General features: G+C 38.5%; 1 protein-coding gene across 1 annotated transcript; it reads left to right on the top strand.

Annotated features, from left to right (window-relative positions):
• Positions 1-2,156: 2,156 nt before the first annotated feature.
• Positions 2,157-2,707, top strand: LOC126235418 (uncharacterized). The gene is made up of 2 exons (XM_049944140.1): positions 2,157-2,249; positions 2,324-2,707. Exons 1-2 carry the CDS (start codon positions 2,157-2,159, stop codon positions 2,705-2,707), a joined length of 477 nt encoding a protein of 158 aa, XP_049800097.1.
• Positions 2,708-15,983: the final 13,276 nt, after the last annotated feature.

Genomic DNA, 15,983 nt, shown 5'->3' with positions numbered 1-15,983 from the left:
TATCTACACAGCAACAAAGCAAAATGAAATTGGGTAATGCGAAAAAGGTGCAAAATTCAAGCAACTGCGATGTAAAGAAATGTTTTTCATGTAGTAAAATTGGACACATTTCGAAAGTATGCAAAATGGGCATAGTGTGTTTTAGATGCAAAAACAAAGGTCATACCTCAAGGAACTGTCCTACTGGTGGTGGTGGTTCTGCAATGTTATCAGCCGTTAAAACATTGTCACGAGAAATTCCAGAAGAAACTTTGTTTAAAGTGTGTAATTTACCTACAAATGTAGATGTATCAGAATGTGATGAGTGGTATATTGATAGTGGCGTGACACATCACGTTACAAATCTTCAAGACTGGTATGTTGTATACACTCCTTTTGATGTACCACAGAAAATGGACAGTGCTAAAAATAATGTGTATATCGAAGAATTTGGGAGTGGTTGTATTGATGTTGAAACTTTTAATGGAAGGGAGTGGACCAAACGATATTTTGAAGATGTATGGTATTGTCCAGATGGTGCTTATAATTTATTTTCTGTTAAAAACGCAGGAGAAAAAGGTATTGATCGAAGTATCAAAAATGATGGTAAAATATGGTCATTTTATAAAGACAATATTCCAATTGCTATTGCTCTATCTTAAAGCAAGAATGAACGTCATCACTTGGCAGTGAAAATGATTAAGCAAGGAAAGTCCTGTGTAGTAAAGGAAGCTTCTCTTACTCTCAGGTGCAGCATGAAAGATTTGGGCACCAGAACAAACAATGTGTACAATCATTTTTTACTGCTCATGATATCAGTGTAAGGTTAGACAACGAATTATGTGAAGGTTGTATGCTAGGTAAACATCATAGGCTACTTTTTGGTTCATGAGTTGACAAGTCAACTAGCGCAGGTGAATTAATCTTCGCTGATATCTGTGGTCCAATGGAAGAAAACGATTTAGCTGGCCATCGATATTTTCTTGTTTTTAAAGATGACTTCTCAAGCTTCAGAGTGACATATCTTTCACGGAAAAAGGATGAGGTAAAGAAGAAGTTGCCAATATTTATAGTGATGGTGAAAACACAAGCTCAATGTACAATTAAAGAACTGCAGACTGATGGTGACAAGGAGTTTGACAATAATGATATGAGAAGATATGCTGAGTCAATTGGATTCTGACATTCCTTGGTTGTGCCATAGACACCACCGCAAAATGGAGTTGCTGAGAGTGAAAACAGGATTATCTGCAAAATGGTACGTTCATGGCTACAGTCAGCAAAGCATATTCCAAAAGCTTTATGGGGAGAAGCTGTACTTGAAGCTGGGTGAACGAAGGTTAAAGAAAAGACACCAATAGAATTATTTTTGAGAAGGAAGAGTCAGTTTAATCATCTAAAAGTATTTGGGAAATAATGTTTTGTCTGGATCCCAGCACAGAAACGGAGAAAGTTTGATGCCAAATCTCTGAAAGGTTATATAGTTGGTTATGACTGTAGCTGTTGTGTATACCTTCCAGATAGGCATTCAGTTATTGTTAGCCGAGATGTAAAATTCAAGGACGAAATATTAAAGCAATCATTGAAGAGTGATGTTACCAAATTAGTTGAAATATCAACACTGATGATACAGAAATATCTGATTCTTATGATAACGAAATATCAGAAGAAAATATTACAAGACTGGATCATCAAGATCATGTAGAAGCAACTGAAAATGCAGATGGTCATCGAGTTTTGAGGGACAGACAAACAAATAGAAGGCCAATACGTTACCTAGATGAACCTGAGCAACCCAAGATGATGATGCTGAGAGACATTCCAAGGAACTACGACAAAGCAGTGAAATCCTCAGATGTAGAAAATTGGAAAGCTGCAATGGATGAAGAAATGGACTCACATCAAAAGATTGGTACTTGGAAATTAGTTCATTTACCAGCTGGAGGGAAGGCTATTGGCAATCGATGGGTGTTTGCAATTAAATTGGGTAATAACAATAACATTGTATGATACAAAGCAAGGCTAGTTGCAAAAGGGTTTAGCCAAAGGCCAGGGCTTGTTTTTTTCTGAAACTTTCAGTCCTGTGGTTAGGTTTGAAACACTGAGAGCCCTCTTGTGCATTGCTGTTCAAAGAAATTGGAACATCAAACAATTTGATATTAAAACAGCATACTTGAATGGTAAACTGGAGGAAGAAATTTACATGCAACAACCACAAGGTTATGATGATGACACAGGCCATGTCTGCAGAAGCAAGCAGCACAATTATGGTATGAGTGTTTAGTTACACTTTAACAAATCAAATTTGTGGGAGAGTAATTGTGATCCTTGTATGTATTTTAAGGAAAATTTAATCGTTTTATTTCACGTGGATGATGGATTGTTAATGGGACCTGGTGAAACAGTTCATAATTACACAAAACAGTTACATGTAGAGTTTGATATGGTAGTAGGTGAAGTGGATTGTTATCTTGGCTTGCAAGTCCAAAGATTTAATGATTGTATGAAGATTAATCAGACTGCATATGTGAAAAAACTGTTAGCCAGGTATCATATGACTTATGCAAAGCCAATATCATTACCAATTGCGCCTGATTGGATACCTGGTAATTCACCACCAGCTACTGATACCAACACTTACCAAGAAATTATAGGCAGTCTCACATATTTAACATTGGGGACACTTCCAGATCTAGCTTATGCTGTAAATGTTGCTTCAAGAGCATAATGTTCGCCTACCAAAGGACACCCAAAATTAATTAAACGGATTCTTCGCTATTTGAAGGGTACAATAAATGATGGAATTTAGTATAGGAAAATGAACAATTCTGATACAGAAGACTATAGCGATGCTGATTATGCAGGTGAAAAATTGACTAGACGTTCAACAAGTGGAGTTTTAATGAAGTTTTGTGGTGGATCAGTAATGTGGAAAAGTAAATTACAGAAATGTGTCGCACAATCAACAATGGAAGCTGAATTTGTTGCTGCCAGTGAGACAAGTAAATCTTTAGTATGGTTTGATCTTTTTTTTAAAGAAATTGACATTGTTGAAAAGAGTACAATTCCTACTTTACGCACTGACAATCAAAGTGCTATTGAATATATCAAAGACGCAGGATTCTATGAATGCTCGAAGCATATTGAAACATGCTATCAGTATGTATGACATTTAGTCAATAGGAAGAAGATCAATGTTGAGTATGTTTCAACACAAGATCAGGCAGCTGACATTCTTAATAAGGGCTTATCAGCAAGGAAGCTATCAAGAATGAGAACTTTGACTTGGATGGAAGTAACTAATGAAAATAAAGACTGAGTTAAATTCTTGATTCGGTGATGAAATATGAACTTGTGGGAGCATGTTAAAGGATTGTAAATAATATTTCTAGCTCATATTTGTTTCTGTTAGATGTGTGCAAGTATCTTTGATGCAAAGTTAATGTTTGATGTATTTATTCTTTGTATTAGAGATTTGTAAAGTTTTAAGAAAAATATATAGTTGTTCTGTTGTTGATCTTATGTTAAGTTCTACCACTTTAATAAATAAGTTAATGTTTCCTGTATTTATTATTTGTATTAGAGATTTGTGAAGTTTTAAGAAAAATATATAGTTGTTCTGTTGTTGATCTTATGTTAAGTTGTATATATATATATATATATATATATATATATATATATATATATATATATATATATATATATATATATATATATAAAGTTTTGTGTGTATGTATATATATATATATAATAGAGGGAAACATTCCAAGTAGGAAAAATATATCTGAAAAAAAGATGATGTGACTTACCAAATGAAAGTGCTGGCAGGTCGACAGACACACAAACAAACTCAAACATACACACAAAATTCAAGCTTTCGCAATATATCCTAACATTTATTATATAAATAAGAAGCAACATTGCCTTTTTCTCCTGAAAATATCATTTATAGACAAGTAACCTAAAAAAATGTGTTTGATTCTGCTTCCAATATGACAGTTGTGGTTAATACTCCACATGCCTACAGGACTTTGCAATGTTAACACAGCAGAACACAGACATCTGTATAAGTGTAATGAAATGAAAACAGTAGTACTGAGTCATATGAATGCCTCACTTTTGTTCTGACACAATTGAAGACTCTGGAGAAAAATTTTACACCTGGTGTTCGACATGGCAACTGCACACACAAAAACTTTTTGCTGACACTACAACCACCTACATACGTAAGCTTTTCCTGTGTTACCTTCAAGTACTGCACTTAAACTATTCCTGATTTAACTGGAATATTTGTACTTCCCACTTTCATATCAACAGCCTCAAAATGCATACTCTAGACCTCAGGCTATGTTACAGGTCAGTGTCACACCAAGCTTGTGGGGAATTGGTGGGAGGGAGGGAGGAGGGGGGGCCCACAGCGGAGGCATGTCACTCTCCAACAAGTGGTGACCAATAATTAAATGGTGGAAAATATACGGGTATAGGACGGCTCAACATTTGGAAAATGAGATTTTCATTATTCACTCATGGTATTTAACATCTATCATTCCTTTAAAATCGGATAACAGCTTCAATTAAACACAGTTCAATCACTCATTCTGCACACTTATTTCATAACTTGTAAACTGCAAATCCCCTAAGAATTGTCTTGAATCTTTAGGATTCCCTCTCAAGACCCTTGATGTGGATAGATAAGTACAGTAACCAGTAATCTTAGTTGGAACTGCACCTGCAAAATCACAAGGATTATTAACCATTTTTGCTGTCACTAATTACAAGCAATGTAATTGACCGAATAGTATTGTTAATATTTCCTGTAATGAAAGCCACTCAATGGGGGATATATTACATTTGCATGAACGATCCCACTTAAGTAATTAAATTTATCGAAACACTTAGAAACTAACCTCTCTTCTGACGAAGACAGTCTAAAGACGCAGTGGCAATTTCTCCAGATCTGTTGACAATGATATTTTGAGTTATCGCTTTACTGAGTGACTAAAATGTAGTCCGGGTACCTGTGAACATAAAGCAGTGTACACACTGAGCCTGAAACATGTTTTCGAAACACAGAAACATATATCTGTAGCAGTGTCGGTACAGATCAAAGGAAACAATGCTTAAGGCTAGCTACCACTTGTCACACCGCTGCACGGCGCTAGCATGTGTGTGTATGTGTTATCAACTGTTAAGTGGTGTTATTTTTACTATGGTGCCGTTTTTGTTTTATTTTTCTAAAACAACATAAAAACACTGTTAAAAAACACGATGCACTTGCAAAAATTGCAGCAGCTTTTGGCATGGACAAGGGAAGTGTAGAGAAAGAGATATGATCGCTCGTGGTTACTCACAGGCATGAGAAAAGAAAAATTATTTCCAGCAGACCATCTGGTAGTGGCGCAGGCACTGCATATGATTCCAACTGGTTCGGCTATCGGCTGCTGCAGTTCTTGGACGTTGTTCATGAGCCGAAGGAGACCACAGATACTGTGGAAAATGAGGTATGAAAATTATGCTTGTTTTTTTTCTTTATTCGTATTTTGTGGTATACAGTCACATTCACCCATTGTTATTTTGCCACGGTACATTTGCTTGTGGGCTTAAAAAATAGTTTGCAAAATCGTCTCGAATTTTTTTTTTTTTTTTTTTTTTCGTGGAAGCAGCTTTCCTTGGTATATTCTGCGCTGCAATGAAAACTGATGCAGTGTCATCTCGTCTCCATGTGCTTGGAATCATCTCAACTATTTGTAAATCGTAGGAATCGAAGGTTCCATGTGGAGTGTACTCATTCCTTGCCTCAACATTTCGTCTTGAAAATTGTGGAGACACAGTTGTAAGTGTGACAGTTTTTGCCTTCTCCAGTTGAAGCAACATAGATTTTCTAAACACATAAAAAACTGAAGCCATAATGCCGAAAGGGTTCAACAACCATTCTGGCACTAGAAATTCTGTAATTAAAAACTCTCTCTTTTGAGCCTTTAACATGTTTTCCTGGGTAGGGTTTCCCGTAAGGAAAAGCTACAAAAACACATGGTAGGGCCTTTGTTTTTTCCTGTTTAATATGAATTGACATGTGCTGTGGTATTAATAAAAGAAGATTATGTGACCCATTCATACAGTTTCAGTTAACGTTATTATCATAATTTTTCCAAAATTAAATTCTCTTGACTTCTGTTGAAAACTTTGTGCAATTGTCTGAAAATTAAGAAGCAAATTGGGCCAAGTAGTTCATAAATTAAAAATTTTACAAAATTACATCTTTGCTTCTCTGGATGTTCTGAAAAACTACTGCATATACACTGTGAGATCAAAAGTATCTGAACACCCCAAAAACATACTTTTTCATATTAGGTTCATTGTGCTGCCAAATACTGTCAGATACTCCATATCAGCGGCCTCAGTAATCATTACACATCGTGAGAGAGCAGAATGGGACGCTCCGCGGAACTCACGGACTTCAAAGTGGTAAGGTGATTGGGTGTCACTTGTGTCAAACGTCTATCGCGAGATTTCCTCCCTCTTAAACATCCCTAGGTCCACTGTTTCTGATGTGATAATGAAGGGGAAACGTGAAGGGACTAGGCACACATCTATCCAGACCATTAGACAGCAACTCCAAACTGCATCAGGATCCACTGCAAGAACTATGACAGTCAGGCGGGAGGTGAGCAAACTTGGATTTCATGGTCGACCAGCTGCTCATAAGCCACACATCACGCCGGTAAATGCCAAACGACGCCTCACTTGGTGTAAGGAGTGTAAACATTGGACGATTGAACAGTGGGAAAGCGTTGTGTGGAGTGACGAATCACGGTACAGAAGGTGGCGATTCGGATGGCAGGATGTGGGTATTGCAAATGCCCAGTGAACGTAATCTACCAGCGTGTTTAGTGCCAACAGCAAAATTCAGAGGCGGTGGTGTTATGATGTTGTCGTCTTTTCCATGGAGGGGGCTTGCACCCCTTGTTGTTTTGCATGGCACTATCACAGTACAGACCTACATTGATGTTTTAAGCACCTTCTTGCTTCAACCTGTTGAAGAACAATTCAGGGATGGCGGCTGCATCTTTCAACACGATCAAGCACCTGTACATAAAGCACGGCCTGTGGCATAGTGGTTACACGACAATAACATCCCTGTAATGGACTGGCCTGCACAGTGTCCTGACCTGAATCCTACAGAAATCCTTTGGGATGTTTCGGAACGCCGACTGCGTGCCAGGCCTCACCGCCCGACATCGATACCTCTACTTAATGCAGCACTCTGTGAAGAATGGGCTGCCATTCCCCAAGAAACCTTCCAGCACCTGATTGAATGTATACCTGCGAGAGTGGAAGCTATCATCAAGGCTAAGTGTGGGCCAACACCATTATGAATTCCAGCATTACCGATGGAGGGCGCCACGAACTTGTAAGTCATTTTCAGTCAGATGTCCAGATTGACTGATTCATTGATTTTAACAGGGGAGCTAAAACAGCTAAGGTCTGACCCGCCACTGCCCGCACCGAAACTAAGTTTATTGTGCGGTGTCGCTCCCTGTATCTCTAGTACAGCCAACCAGTGCCCTTAAATAATACAAGTAGTCCCTCTACCAGTTTTTTGTTAAACACAATTTCCTCAGGTCTAGTTGTCCCGAAAATTCTGTATCTTTTACTCTCCAAGGCCATGCATTCGAGGATTAGGTGTGATGCAGTTTCATCACCCTCGTCACAGATCCTTCATTTAGGGTCCTCTTCCGTTATACCCATTGTGTGTATGTGTTTTTTGAAATTTCCATGGCCGGTCATCAGTCCAGTCATGAGTTTGATCTCTTTCTTGGTCAGTCCCAGGATTACAGAGCTTCTTTTAAAACATGGCTTGGGCATCATTACCTTACCATGTTTTTGTTTATGGATCTTGGTCCAACATCCTACGTGCTGTTTCCTAAGCCAGTTCCGAAGTTCTAATTTGATCATAGCCTTGGTGATTGTCAGGACAGGTTCTGGTCCAATAAATGGAGCTGTTGCCCCAATCCTAACCAATCTATCGGCTTGTTCATTACCACAGATCCCTGAGTGGCCAGGGTCCCACACTAGATTCACCCTATTGCTTACCCCTAGCTCCACCTGAGCCCTGCGGCAATCTGCAACAATGTTAGATCTTGTTGCAGGAGCTGCCAATGATTTCAGGGCTGCCTGGCTGTCTGAATAGATGTAGATGGTACGGTCATTGTAGCACCTATGCATATTCTCCTCCATACATGCCCTGATTGCAGTAATTTCAGCTTGGAATACAGAGGCCAGTTTTCCTAGAGAGATGATGCTCTTCAGTCTTGGCTGAACCCCGTACAACCTTGCCCCAACGCTTGGTCTGTTTTCGACCCATCAGTGAACCAAACAATGTCCCCCATACGGTGTCGAACTACTTTCTCCCACTGCTCTCTACTTCCAATTATTATGTTGTAAGGCTTGTCAAAGCAGTTGGGAGTTATTTTATAGTCGGCAGGCATTTCCCCAGCCATACCTACATTTACCTCACTCACTGTGTTAGTGTGTGATTCTGGATATCCGAAAGAGACCCAGCTGCTGCCTTCATCTTAACCCAAGGTGAAGTGGAGGCATATCCAGCATGGCTTCCATTCCAGAAGTTGGTGTGCTGCTAATTCCTCCCGTTATGCCTAAGCAGGCCAATCTCTGCACCTTACCAAGTTCCTTAGCAGCAACCCGCTGTTCTACCTTCTTCCACCACACTACGGCCCTATAGGAAATCCTAGGTCTAACCACTGTGATGTATATCCAGTGCATACTGCTGGGGCTTAGGACCAAGTTTTTGACACAAGAGCTTAAGATTCCAACTTGCATGCTGAATGTCTCTTCGTAAATGGCACCACAAGTCTTCTTAGGATTAACTCTCAGATCCTGTTTAATGCACCATTTCTGCACAATGTCCAACCCTTCTTTGCCATATTCTTGACTGTGTCAGTGAATTTGCCAAGTATTACTATCACAAGGTCATCTGCGTATCCTTGGCAGAAGCATTGCCTGGAATTTAGTTCCTCAATGAGTTCGTTCACCACTAGATTCCACAATAGAGGTATATAGGACGGGCGTAAGAGGCAGGCGGTTTGCGTTATGAAATGAATAGGACAAAATTTGACAAAGGCCATTTATTGGCGAAAGCATGTTAAAAAGGGGTCACATGGGCCTAGGAAGGTGAGGGTGAGCCAGAGAATAGAGTTTGGCGAAACATAGTTCGCGAAGGTACCGAAAGTTGTTGTCTGCCAAAACTAAGTCCACAGTGCCGCAGCACAGGGAGAAGCCGGAGATGTTCAGTGCTACAGGGCGCGCATCCGACTCGTGAGTGAGCAGGAATGCAAGAGAGCGGGCCCGGTGACCAGTGGCCGGGTATATTCGACGCACCACAAGGTTTCCTCCGCCCTGATTGGTCGGAATTGAGAAAACCGTGTGGGCGGCATGGAATTTTCCAGAACGTTGTCTGTTAAGCGATGCTTCGGGGGTTGTTACCTAGTAAACACATGAGAGAGGCACATGATCAAGGTGCCCTTCCTCGGTGCTGACTTCCTGTTACTAGAATTTACAAGCCGAGGCTTGGCTGTAAAAAGAAAAATGGAGTTACCGTTTGAGAGTTCATATAACAAAGTAAAATGCCCTACTGTCTGGCTCATCCTTTACAGAGGAGACAAAACCCCTCCATGTGGCCAGCCTCTAGTGTTCTTAATTACCTTCTTTTCATTCATCATGGTAGCCTCTACCTTCCTTCCACTAAGCATGGCCCTGGTCCACCTACATATAGTGGTCCCCAGATCATGTACCTCTGCTGCCCTTACCATGGAATCGAAGGTCGTGTTACTGAAGGCCCCTCGATATCCAGGAAGATGCAGAGGGCTATTTCTTGGAAGTGAAGTGCTTTTTCCACATTCCCAATGAGTTGGTGGAGAGCTGTCTCAGATGATTTACCTGGTTGGTATGCGTGTTGGTTCAGGTGTAGCCTCCTCTCCCCAACATATACATAACCATTTTTTCCAATGTTTTGAGAATGAAGGAGGACAGACTGATTGGTCTGATATCCTTGGCCTTGGTGTGATCAAGTCTCCCTGGTTTTGGAATGAAGACAACCTTCACTGCCCTCAAAGCACTGGGAATGATTCCTACTGCTAGGCTAACCCTGAATAGCCTGCATAGGACTCTTATAAGCTTTCCTCCTGCCTGTTGCAGGAGAGCTGGATAAATGCCATCTGGGCCAGGTGACTTGAATGGTTGGAATGTTCTCAACACCCATTGGATTTTGTCAAAGTTCTCACACTCCTTGACTGATTCGCAGTCCTCTCTTCGAGTGCCTGTGAACCGTTGTCTCTCTGGGGTCACATATTGGTCTGTGTTGTCCGGCAGAGCATATTGAGGAAAGTGAGTTTTGAGGAGCAATCCCTGCTATTCCTGAATATAGGTTCATTGCCCCTATTCAGGACCTCTAAGTTGTTAGCTAAGAGAAATTCAAGAAGGTATTCACCTCTACTGTTGGTGTCCTTGCTGCCCCACACTAGGTTGTGGGCATTGGTATTGTATCCCACCAGCAGTTGATCACCTTGCCGATGGCAAGTCTCTACCAGTGTCCTCACCTCCAAGGGAGGGGGAGAGCTGTCTTTGTAAGGAAGGTGTGCTGAGGCTAAAACAATTTCCCTCGTGATACCTTCATCACATTTCTGCATTTTAAGGGTCACTAAGTCCCTGGAGCAGAATTCCATCACTGACATGAAAGAAATTCCGTTTCTTACATAGATGCATGTTCTGGAGTTTCTTAGATTTATAGCACAAAACAGATGTCAAGATACTTTTGATCACATAGTGTACACATTTGGGTCATGTATTATTAGATTCACCATATCAATAACAGCAAAATAAATGCAAATTGTGCTTTACTTTAACCTCGTACAGCTTTGCGAAGACTTCATATTAGTGAAGTTGCTAAATTTCTGGCAAAATCTTTTATTAACCTTAACTCCATAACTAAACATTTGCAGACCTGTGTTTATATGAACTTTTTTCTTTGGTTTTAATTGTAGAATAACGTATTAAAATATTTGCAAATCTACATAGATCACCCTGTATATCCATATTTTATCAACAGCCCTGATGTGAAAACTGCCAACTAAAATTTTGCAGTTTTGTATACATTGTGAATATTTGGGTTCGTTTGCTGTGATATCTGGTATTTCTGTTACTACAAACGTTTTCTCTAGACGTTGACAGATCGCTGGGCTGTTTATAAAGATGAGTCATCTGACTATATTTTAATAGAAACGAAATGTATGTGTGATGAAGAGAGTGGAGCCACATGGTTAACATGCTTATGAAGAGTAGTTTGTTATCTACAAGAAATGTGTATTCCTTTAATTAAATGATATTTTTCATGTGCCAGACAGGTGTTGTGACCTGGGGTTGGTAAGCAATTACTGATCCATTGGCGATAAAAGTTATATCACGGTTTTCCGGTTCTCAACAGATAAGGATATGTACTGTGAATGTTTAAAAACCATTCCAACGGTACATGCTAAACATTTTGAAGAAGAGGATGCAATAAATCTTGATACGTTTAAAAATATGCTAGTAAATGAGAAGAAATGCCCAACATCTGGACCAAAATTAAGAAATAATGCAATACCAAGACTTTTTGCCAATCTACCACATCATTTAAACTTACTGTATAAATCTGACTCCAGAAAAGATCCAGATTTTAGAATCTTAAAAAAATGTGTCAAGCCTATACTAGGTTTATGATCTTTGCATCATGGGAGCTTTTCTTTCAACCATGAGATTCTGAATCCTGATTTTTGGAATGGTCCATTCTGAGTGTGATGATCTAGATGACCGCATATTCGAATATTCATGTATCAAAGGAATGAATGAAAATGATATAACTAACAATAATCCTGCTTTTGTTTACGTTTGCGGATATGTAGAGCAATAGGCTTTACAAAAAGTTCTTGAAATATTTATGTTTCAGTTGTATAGTCAACATTTATTTTGGCATTCTCAATAAGGGTGGCTTAACTTTGGCATCGCTAGCAGTTATAAAATAATGTCATCCTATGATATAGCATTCGTATGGATCACTTTTTTAAAAATGTGTAAACAAAAACAGGTTCTTAAGTTAATTTTGAAAAGAATATTTTTGTCAGGCACTAGTTTTTTCTTCATGATGGATGTTTGTGTGGTGATGCTGTAAGTGATGTATAGCAACATTCTAGACCACCTGATGGACATTTAATTTAATACATAACACCATTTTATTGTCATCTTTTTACCATTATTGGTGTGGAAAACTTGGCTTTTAACGTGTAAGTACATACTGATCATGCTGTCCAATGCAGCTGCACAATATTTTCTTTTTGTGAATATACTAAGTTTTCTGTAGGTTAAAATTCCACTTCTGGACATTTAAATGGGAAGACTAACAGTGATTTGTCCATGCACACTTATTTTAATCGTAGAATTGCGCTAATTAATGTGCATACCTCATGTCCTACTGTATAATTGACTTCTGTACCATTTTCTGGTTTTGTACATTACATTTTATGACACTATTTATAATTCATCAGGTTACCTCCATCCAGAAGGCTGTTGCACGCAGCGACTGTTATATTGACTTGTAAATAATAGATTTCAGCTATGAGTTGTCCTTTTGAAATTTTATTGGCAGACCTAGATTTCAGCTAGAAACTAGCCCCATTCTCAGTGCACTGTGGATGAAGCTTGACCAACAGGTATTACATGCATTGATCAAAAATGATAGTGCATTGAGAATGGCTAGTTTCTTACTGAAATCTGAATCTAGATCTGCCAAAAAAATTTCAAAAGGACGACTGATAGCTGAAATCTATGATTTACAAGTCTATTTATAATTGCATTTGTGGCTTGTTGAATACGAGGAATATAATGATATATTCTTGTGTGCTTGCTATAATCATACAGTTGCAATTGTTCCAAAGTAAAACAATTTTTTTAACATGCAACAATATGTATGTTCTGGAAAGATGGCCATTTTTGACAAATGCGCAACGTTCACATGGAAGACTGTAGCATGTGACAAGTTGGCTATATCTGAACCTACGTGCTCAGTGGTGGTAATTTTGCGTTGGTGAAGCTGATGCACAAAGTTATATTTAACACTGATGTGCCTCAACCCATGATGTTCCCATTCCTTTAGTAACCATTTACAAGACTGATTAACGTCGAGTATACAAATTGGTAGCTGGAGTGGAATTCGAATATCGTCCAGCAAGTATTTCAACCAGAGTAACTCAGTAGAAGCTGTTGCCAGAGCTACATATTCTGTCTCTGTAGAATACAAAGCAACACTAATCTATTTCTTTGCTATCCAACATGAATAGTTACTGAGGGGAATAGGGGGGTGTTTAAAATCTGATATATAATGGAAACTGATTAAAAATTGCTGCTTAAATATATAAAAAAGAAAATTTGAAAGAATAATTGAAAAAAATGGAGATTACTCATATCCTGAGTGAACTTTAGCTGGCATTAATATCAACAGACCTTCAATATTCAATACATTATTAGATTGACATTAAATTTACGTGATCCTTTTCTTGTTACCGCAATTGTGCACGGAGATTGGTATGACAATACTGGTTCTGGATCGTCCCTCCTCAGCTCACCCAAATTCTTCTTGTTAACTTCGATCCTCTTGCTGCAGGATTCTCGGCGCGTCGCGGGATAATGAAATGAATAGGACTGTGGGTATAAACTTTGCTATCCTGATAGCTTTCTGTAATTCATTTTAATGTACATTTAGAATACACATTTCTTAACAATATTAACTCGCTGGAACTCGTAATAGTCCACCCACTATCATTTACTGAGACAAACAGGTGAATATATAAAAATTCATCAGTTGAAGAGTGTACCTCTACTTGTTTTATTTCTATGCCAATATTATCTATGGTACAAAATTATTATATATATGTCTTACATGTATAAAAGGAAAAGAACGAGGGAGGAAAGAAAAAATGATAATAATATGATACATTACATACAGAAGATGTTTCCCAAGAGATAATCAGAGGTAGATCTTGTGTCTTCCTTTTTGTTTCAGTTTGTATCAGTGTAGGCCAGAAGAACTTCTTGGTTCCCATTTCGATAATGATGCTTCCTTTAATATATCTCAAAATTCTTTTCAAACATCTTCAGACTTCTTCTGGTGGATTGTTGTGGATTTTTTGGTACCTGCTCAAGAAGTTGACCACAGCGTACAAATTAGGTGTTGTTGCTGTCACTGTGTACATCAAACATCCAATCAGCTCTCTGGATTGCTTATCGATCCTTTTTCCTTCCTTGATTTCCAGTTCAACGTCTATATGCGTCTCAACCAGGTTATAATTTTGCTTCTTGAATTATGTCTGGCTCAGATATATTTCTCCTTTGTTCCTTGAAATCTCGATTCCAAAGTATGATTGTGGTTCTCCCAGTTTCTTTATTTTAAACGTTCTTTTTAACTTACATTTCACTCCGTCCATTTCCTCACTATTATTTCCTCCCATCAGAATGTCATCAAAATAGAGCACAATGTAAAAGACAGGTTCCTTTAAAAAAATGTAATAAAGACATTTATTTGCTTCTGACTGAGTAAATCTTATAGAGATAAAAAACGTGCGAACAGAATGATTCCATGCACTAATATATTCCTCTTGCAAACACATGTTCAGGAGTTTCCTATGGGACAAAACACTTTTGTGAATACTGAAAAACATTGTTAATTTTTCATTGCAGTTATGTGGAAGTTTTGATCTTACCTTACTCTAGCGTGTTTCTTCTTGCTGTAATTGCTGCATATGTTTTCATTGTTCTCCATCAACATAGCTCTTATTTCACCTTCCTGCTCTAAAAGACTGTTCAATCCCTCTAAGCTTTGTGGTAGTCGAGAAAGAGCATCAGCTATTATGTTTTGATTTGCTTTTATGTGTCCTATTTCAAAATCGAATTCTTGAACATACATACACCACCTGGGTATCCATCAGTAAAGCAATTTACAAGTTAACAAAACCGATAGGGACGTATGGTCACGGTACATTTTTATGTGCTTACCCTCAAAGGAAATATTCGCACATTTTAAAGGACCAAATTATAGCCAAACCCTCTAACTCAGTGAATGAATATGAACGGTCAACTGGCGAAGCTAATTACTTTAGGGATGAGATTTCCTTCTTCTTCTACCATTTGAAAAAGGCATGCATCCATACCGTGAGAAGATGTGTTGGTGCATAAATAAAAATCTTTTTTTATGTCTGGTTGAGATAAAATATCAGCATTTAATAAGGCTCACTTGATGTTTTCGAAATAGGTTTGATGTTTTTTGTCCCATACCCAAGGTCTGTTTTTCTGGAGAAGATTGAGTAAATCATCACTGTTCATAAGTTGGTTGGGAATGAATTTCCTGAAGAATGAGACTAGGCTTAAGTATGCCTTTAATTTTTCTTGTTTTGTGGAATAGGGCAGTTCCTAATGGCATCAAGTTTTTTATGATCTGGCGGTATGCTTTCTGAAGACGTTTTGTGTCCCAAAAATCTTACTTTTTCTTGTCTGAAATTAGAATTCTTGAGATTTGCTGTTACTCCATATTCAGAAAACAGCTTAATACTTGTTCAATTAATCTTAAATGTTCTACCCAATTGGGTATAGCGACTAAAAGTTCGTCCACGTATACTGCTACCTTACTCAAAAGTTTGGGCCCTAGCACTCTGTCAAGTGCAGAGATAAATATACCTGCACTTACCCATTTAATCCAAATGGCAATACTTGTAATTCGAAGCTCATGCCCCCACATACGAAAGCGGTATACTTCCGACTTTCTTCATGTAAGTAATTATACTAAGAAATTCAGCATTGTGGAATTTCATAAGCTGTTCCTCTAAATTATCTGGATATGTTCGGACTGGTACAATAATCTTATTAATGTTACATGCATCAAGGACCAAGCGCATCTTGCCATC

Source organism: Schistocerca nitens, chromosome 2 (genome assembly GCF_023898315.1).
Source record: "Schistocerca nitens isolate TAMUIC-IGC-003100 chromosome 2, iqSchNite1.1, whole genome shotgun sequence".
Lineage (NCBI taxonomy): Eukaryota > Metazoa > Arthropoda > Insecta > Orthoptera > Acrididae > Schistocerca > Schistocerca nitens.
The sequence above is the reverse complement of the archived record's forward strand: the minus strand, read 5'-3'. Positions and strand labels throughout refer to the sequence as shown.

Excerpts from the sequence above, each read along its gene's own strand:
- LOC126235418 (XM_049944140.1), top strand. The coding sequence starts at position 2,157 with ATGGTAAACTGGAGGAAGAAATTTACATGCAACAACCACAAGGTTATG. Across the intron at positions 2,250-2,323 it reads AAGCAAGCAGCACAATTATG|GAAAATTTAATCGTTTTATT; the intron begins GTATGAGTGTTT and ends ATGTATTTTAAG.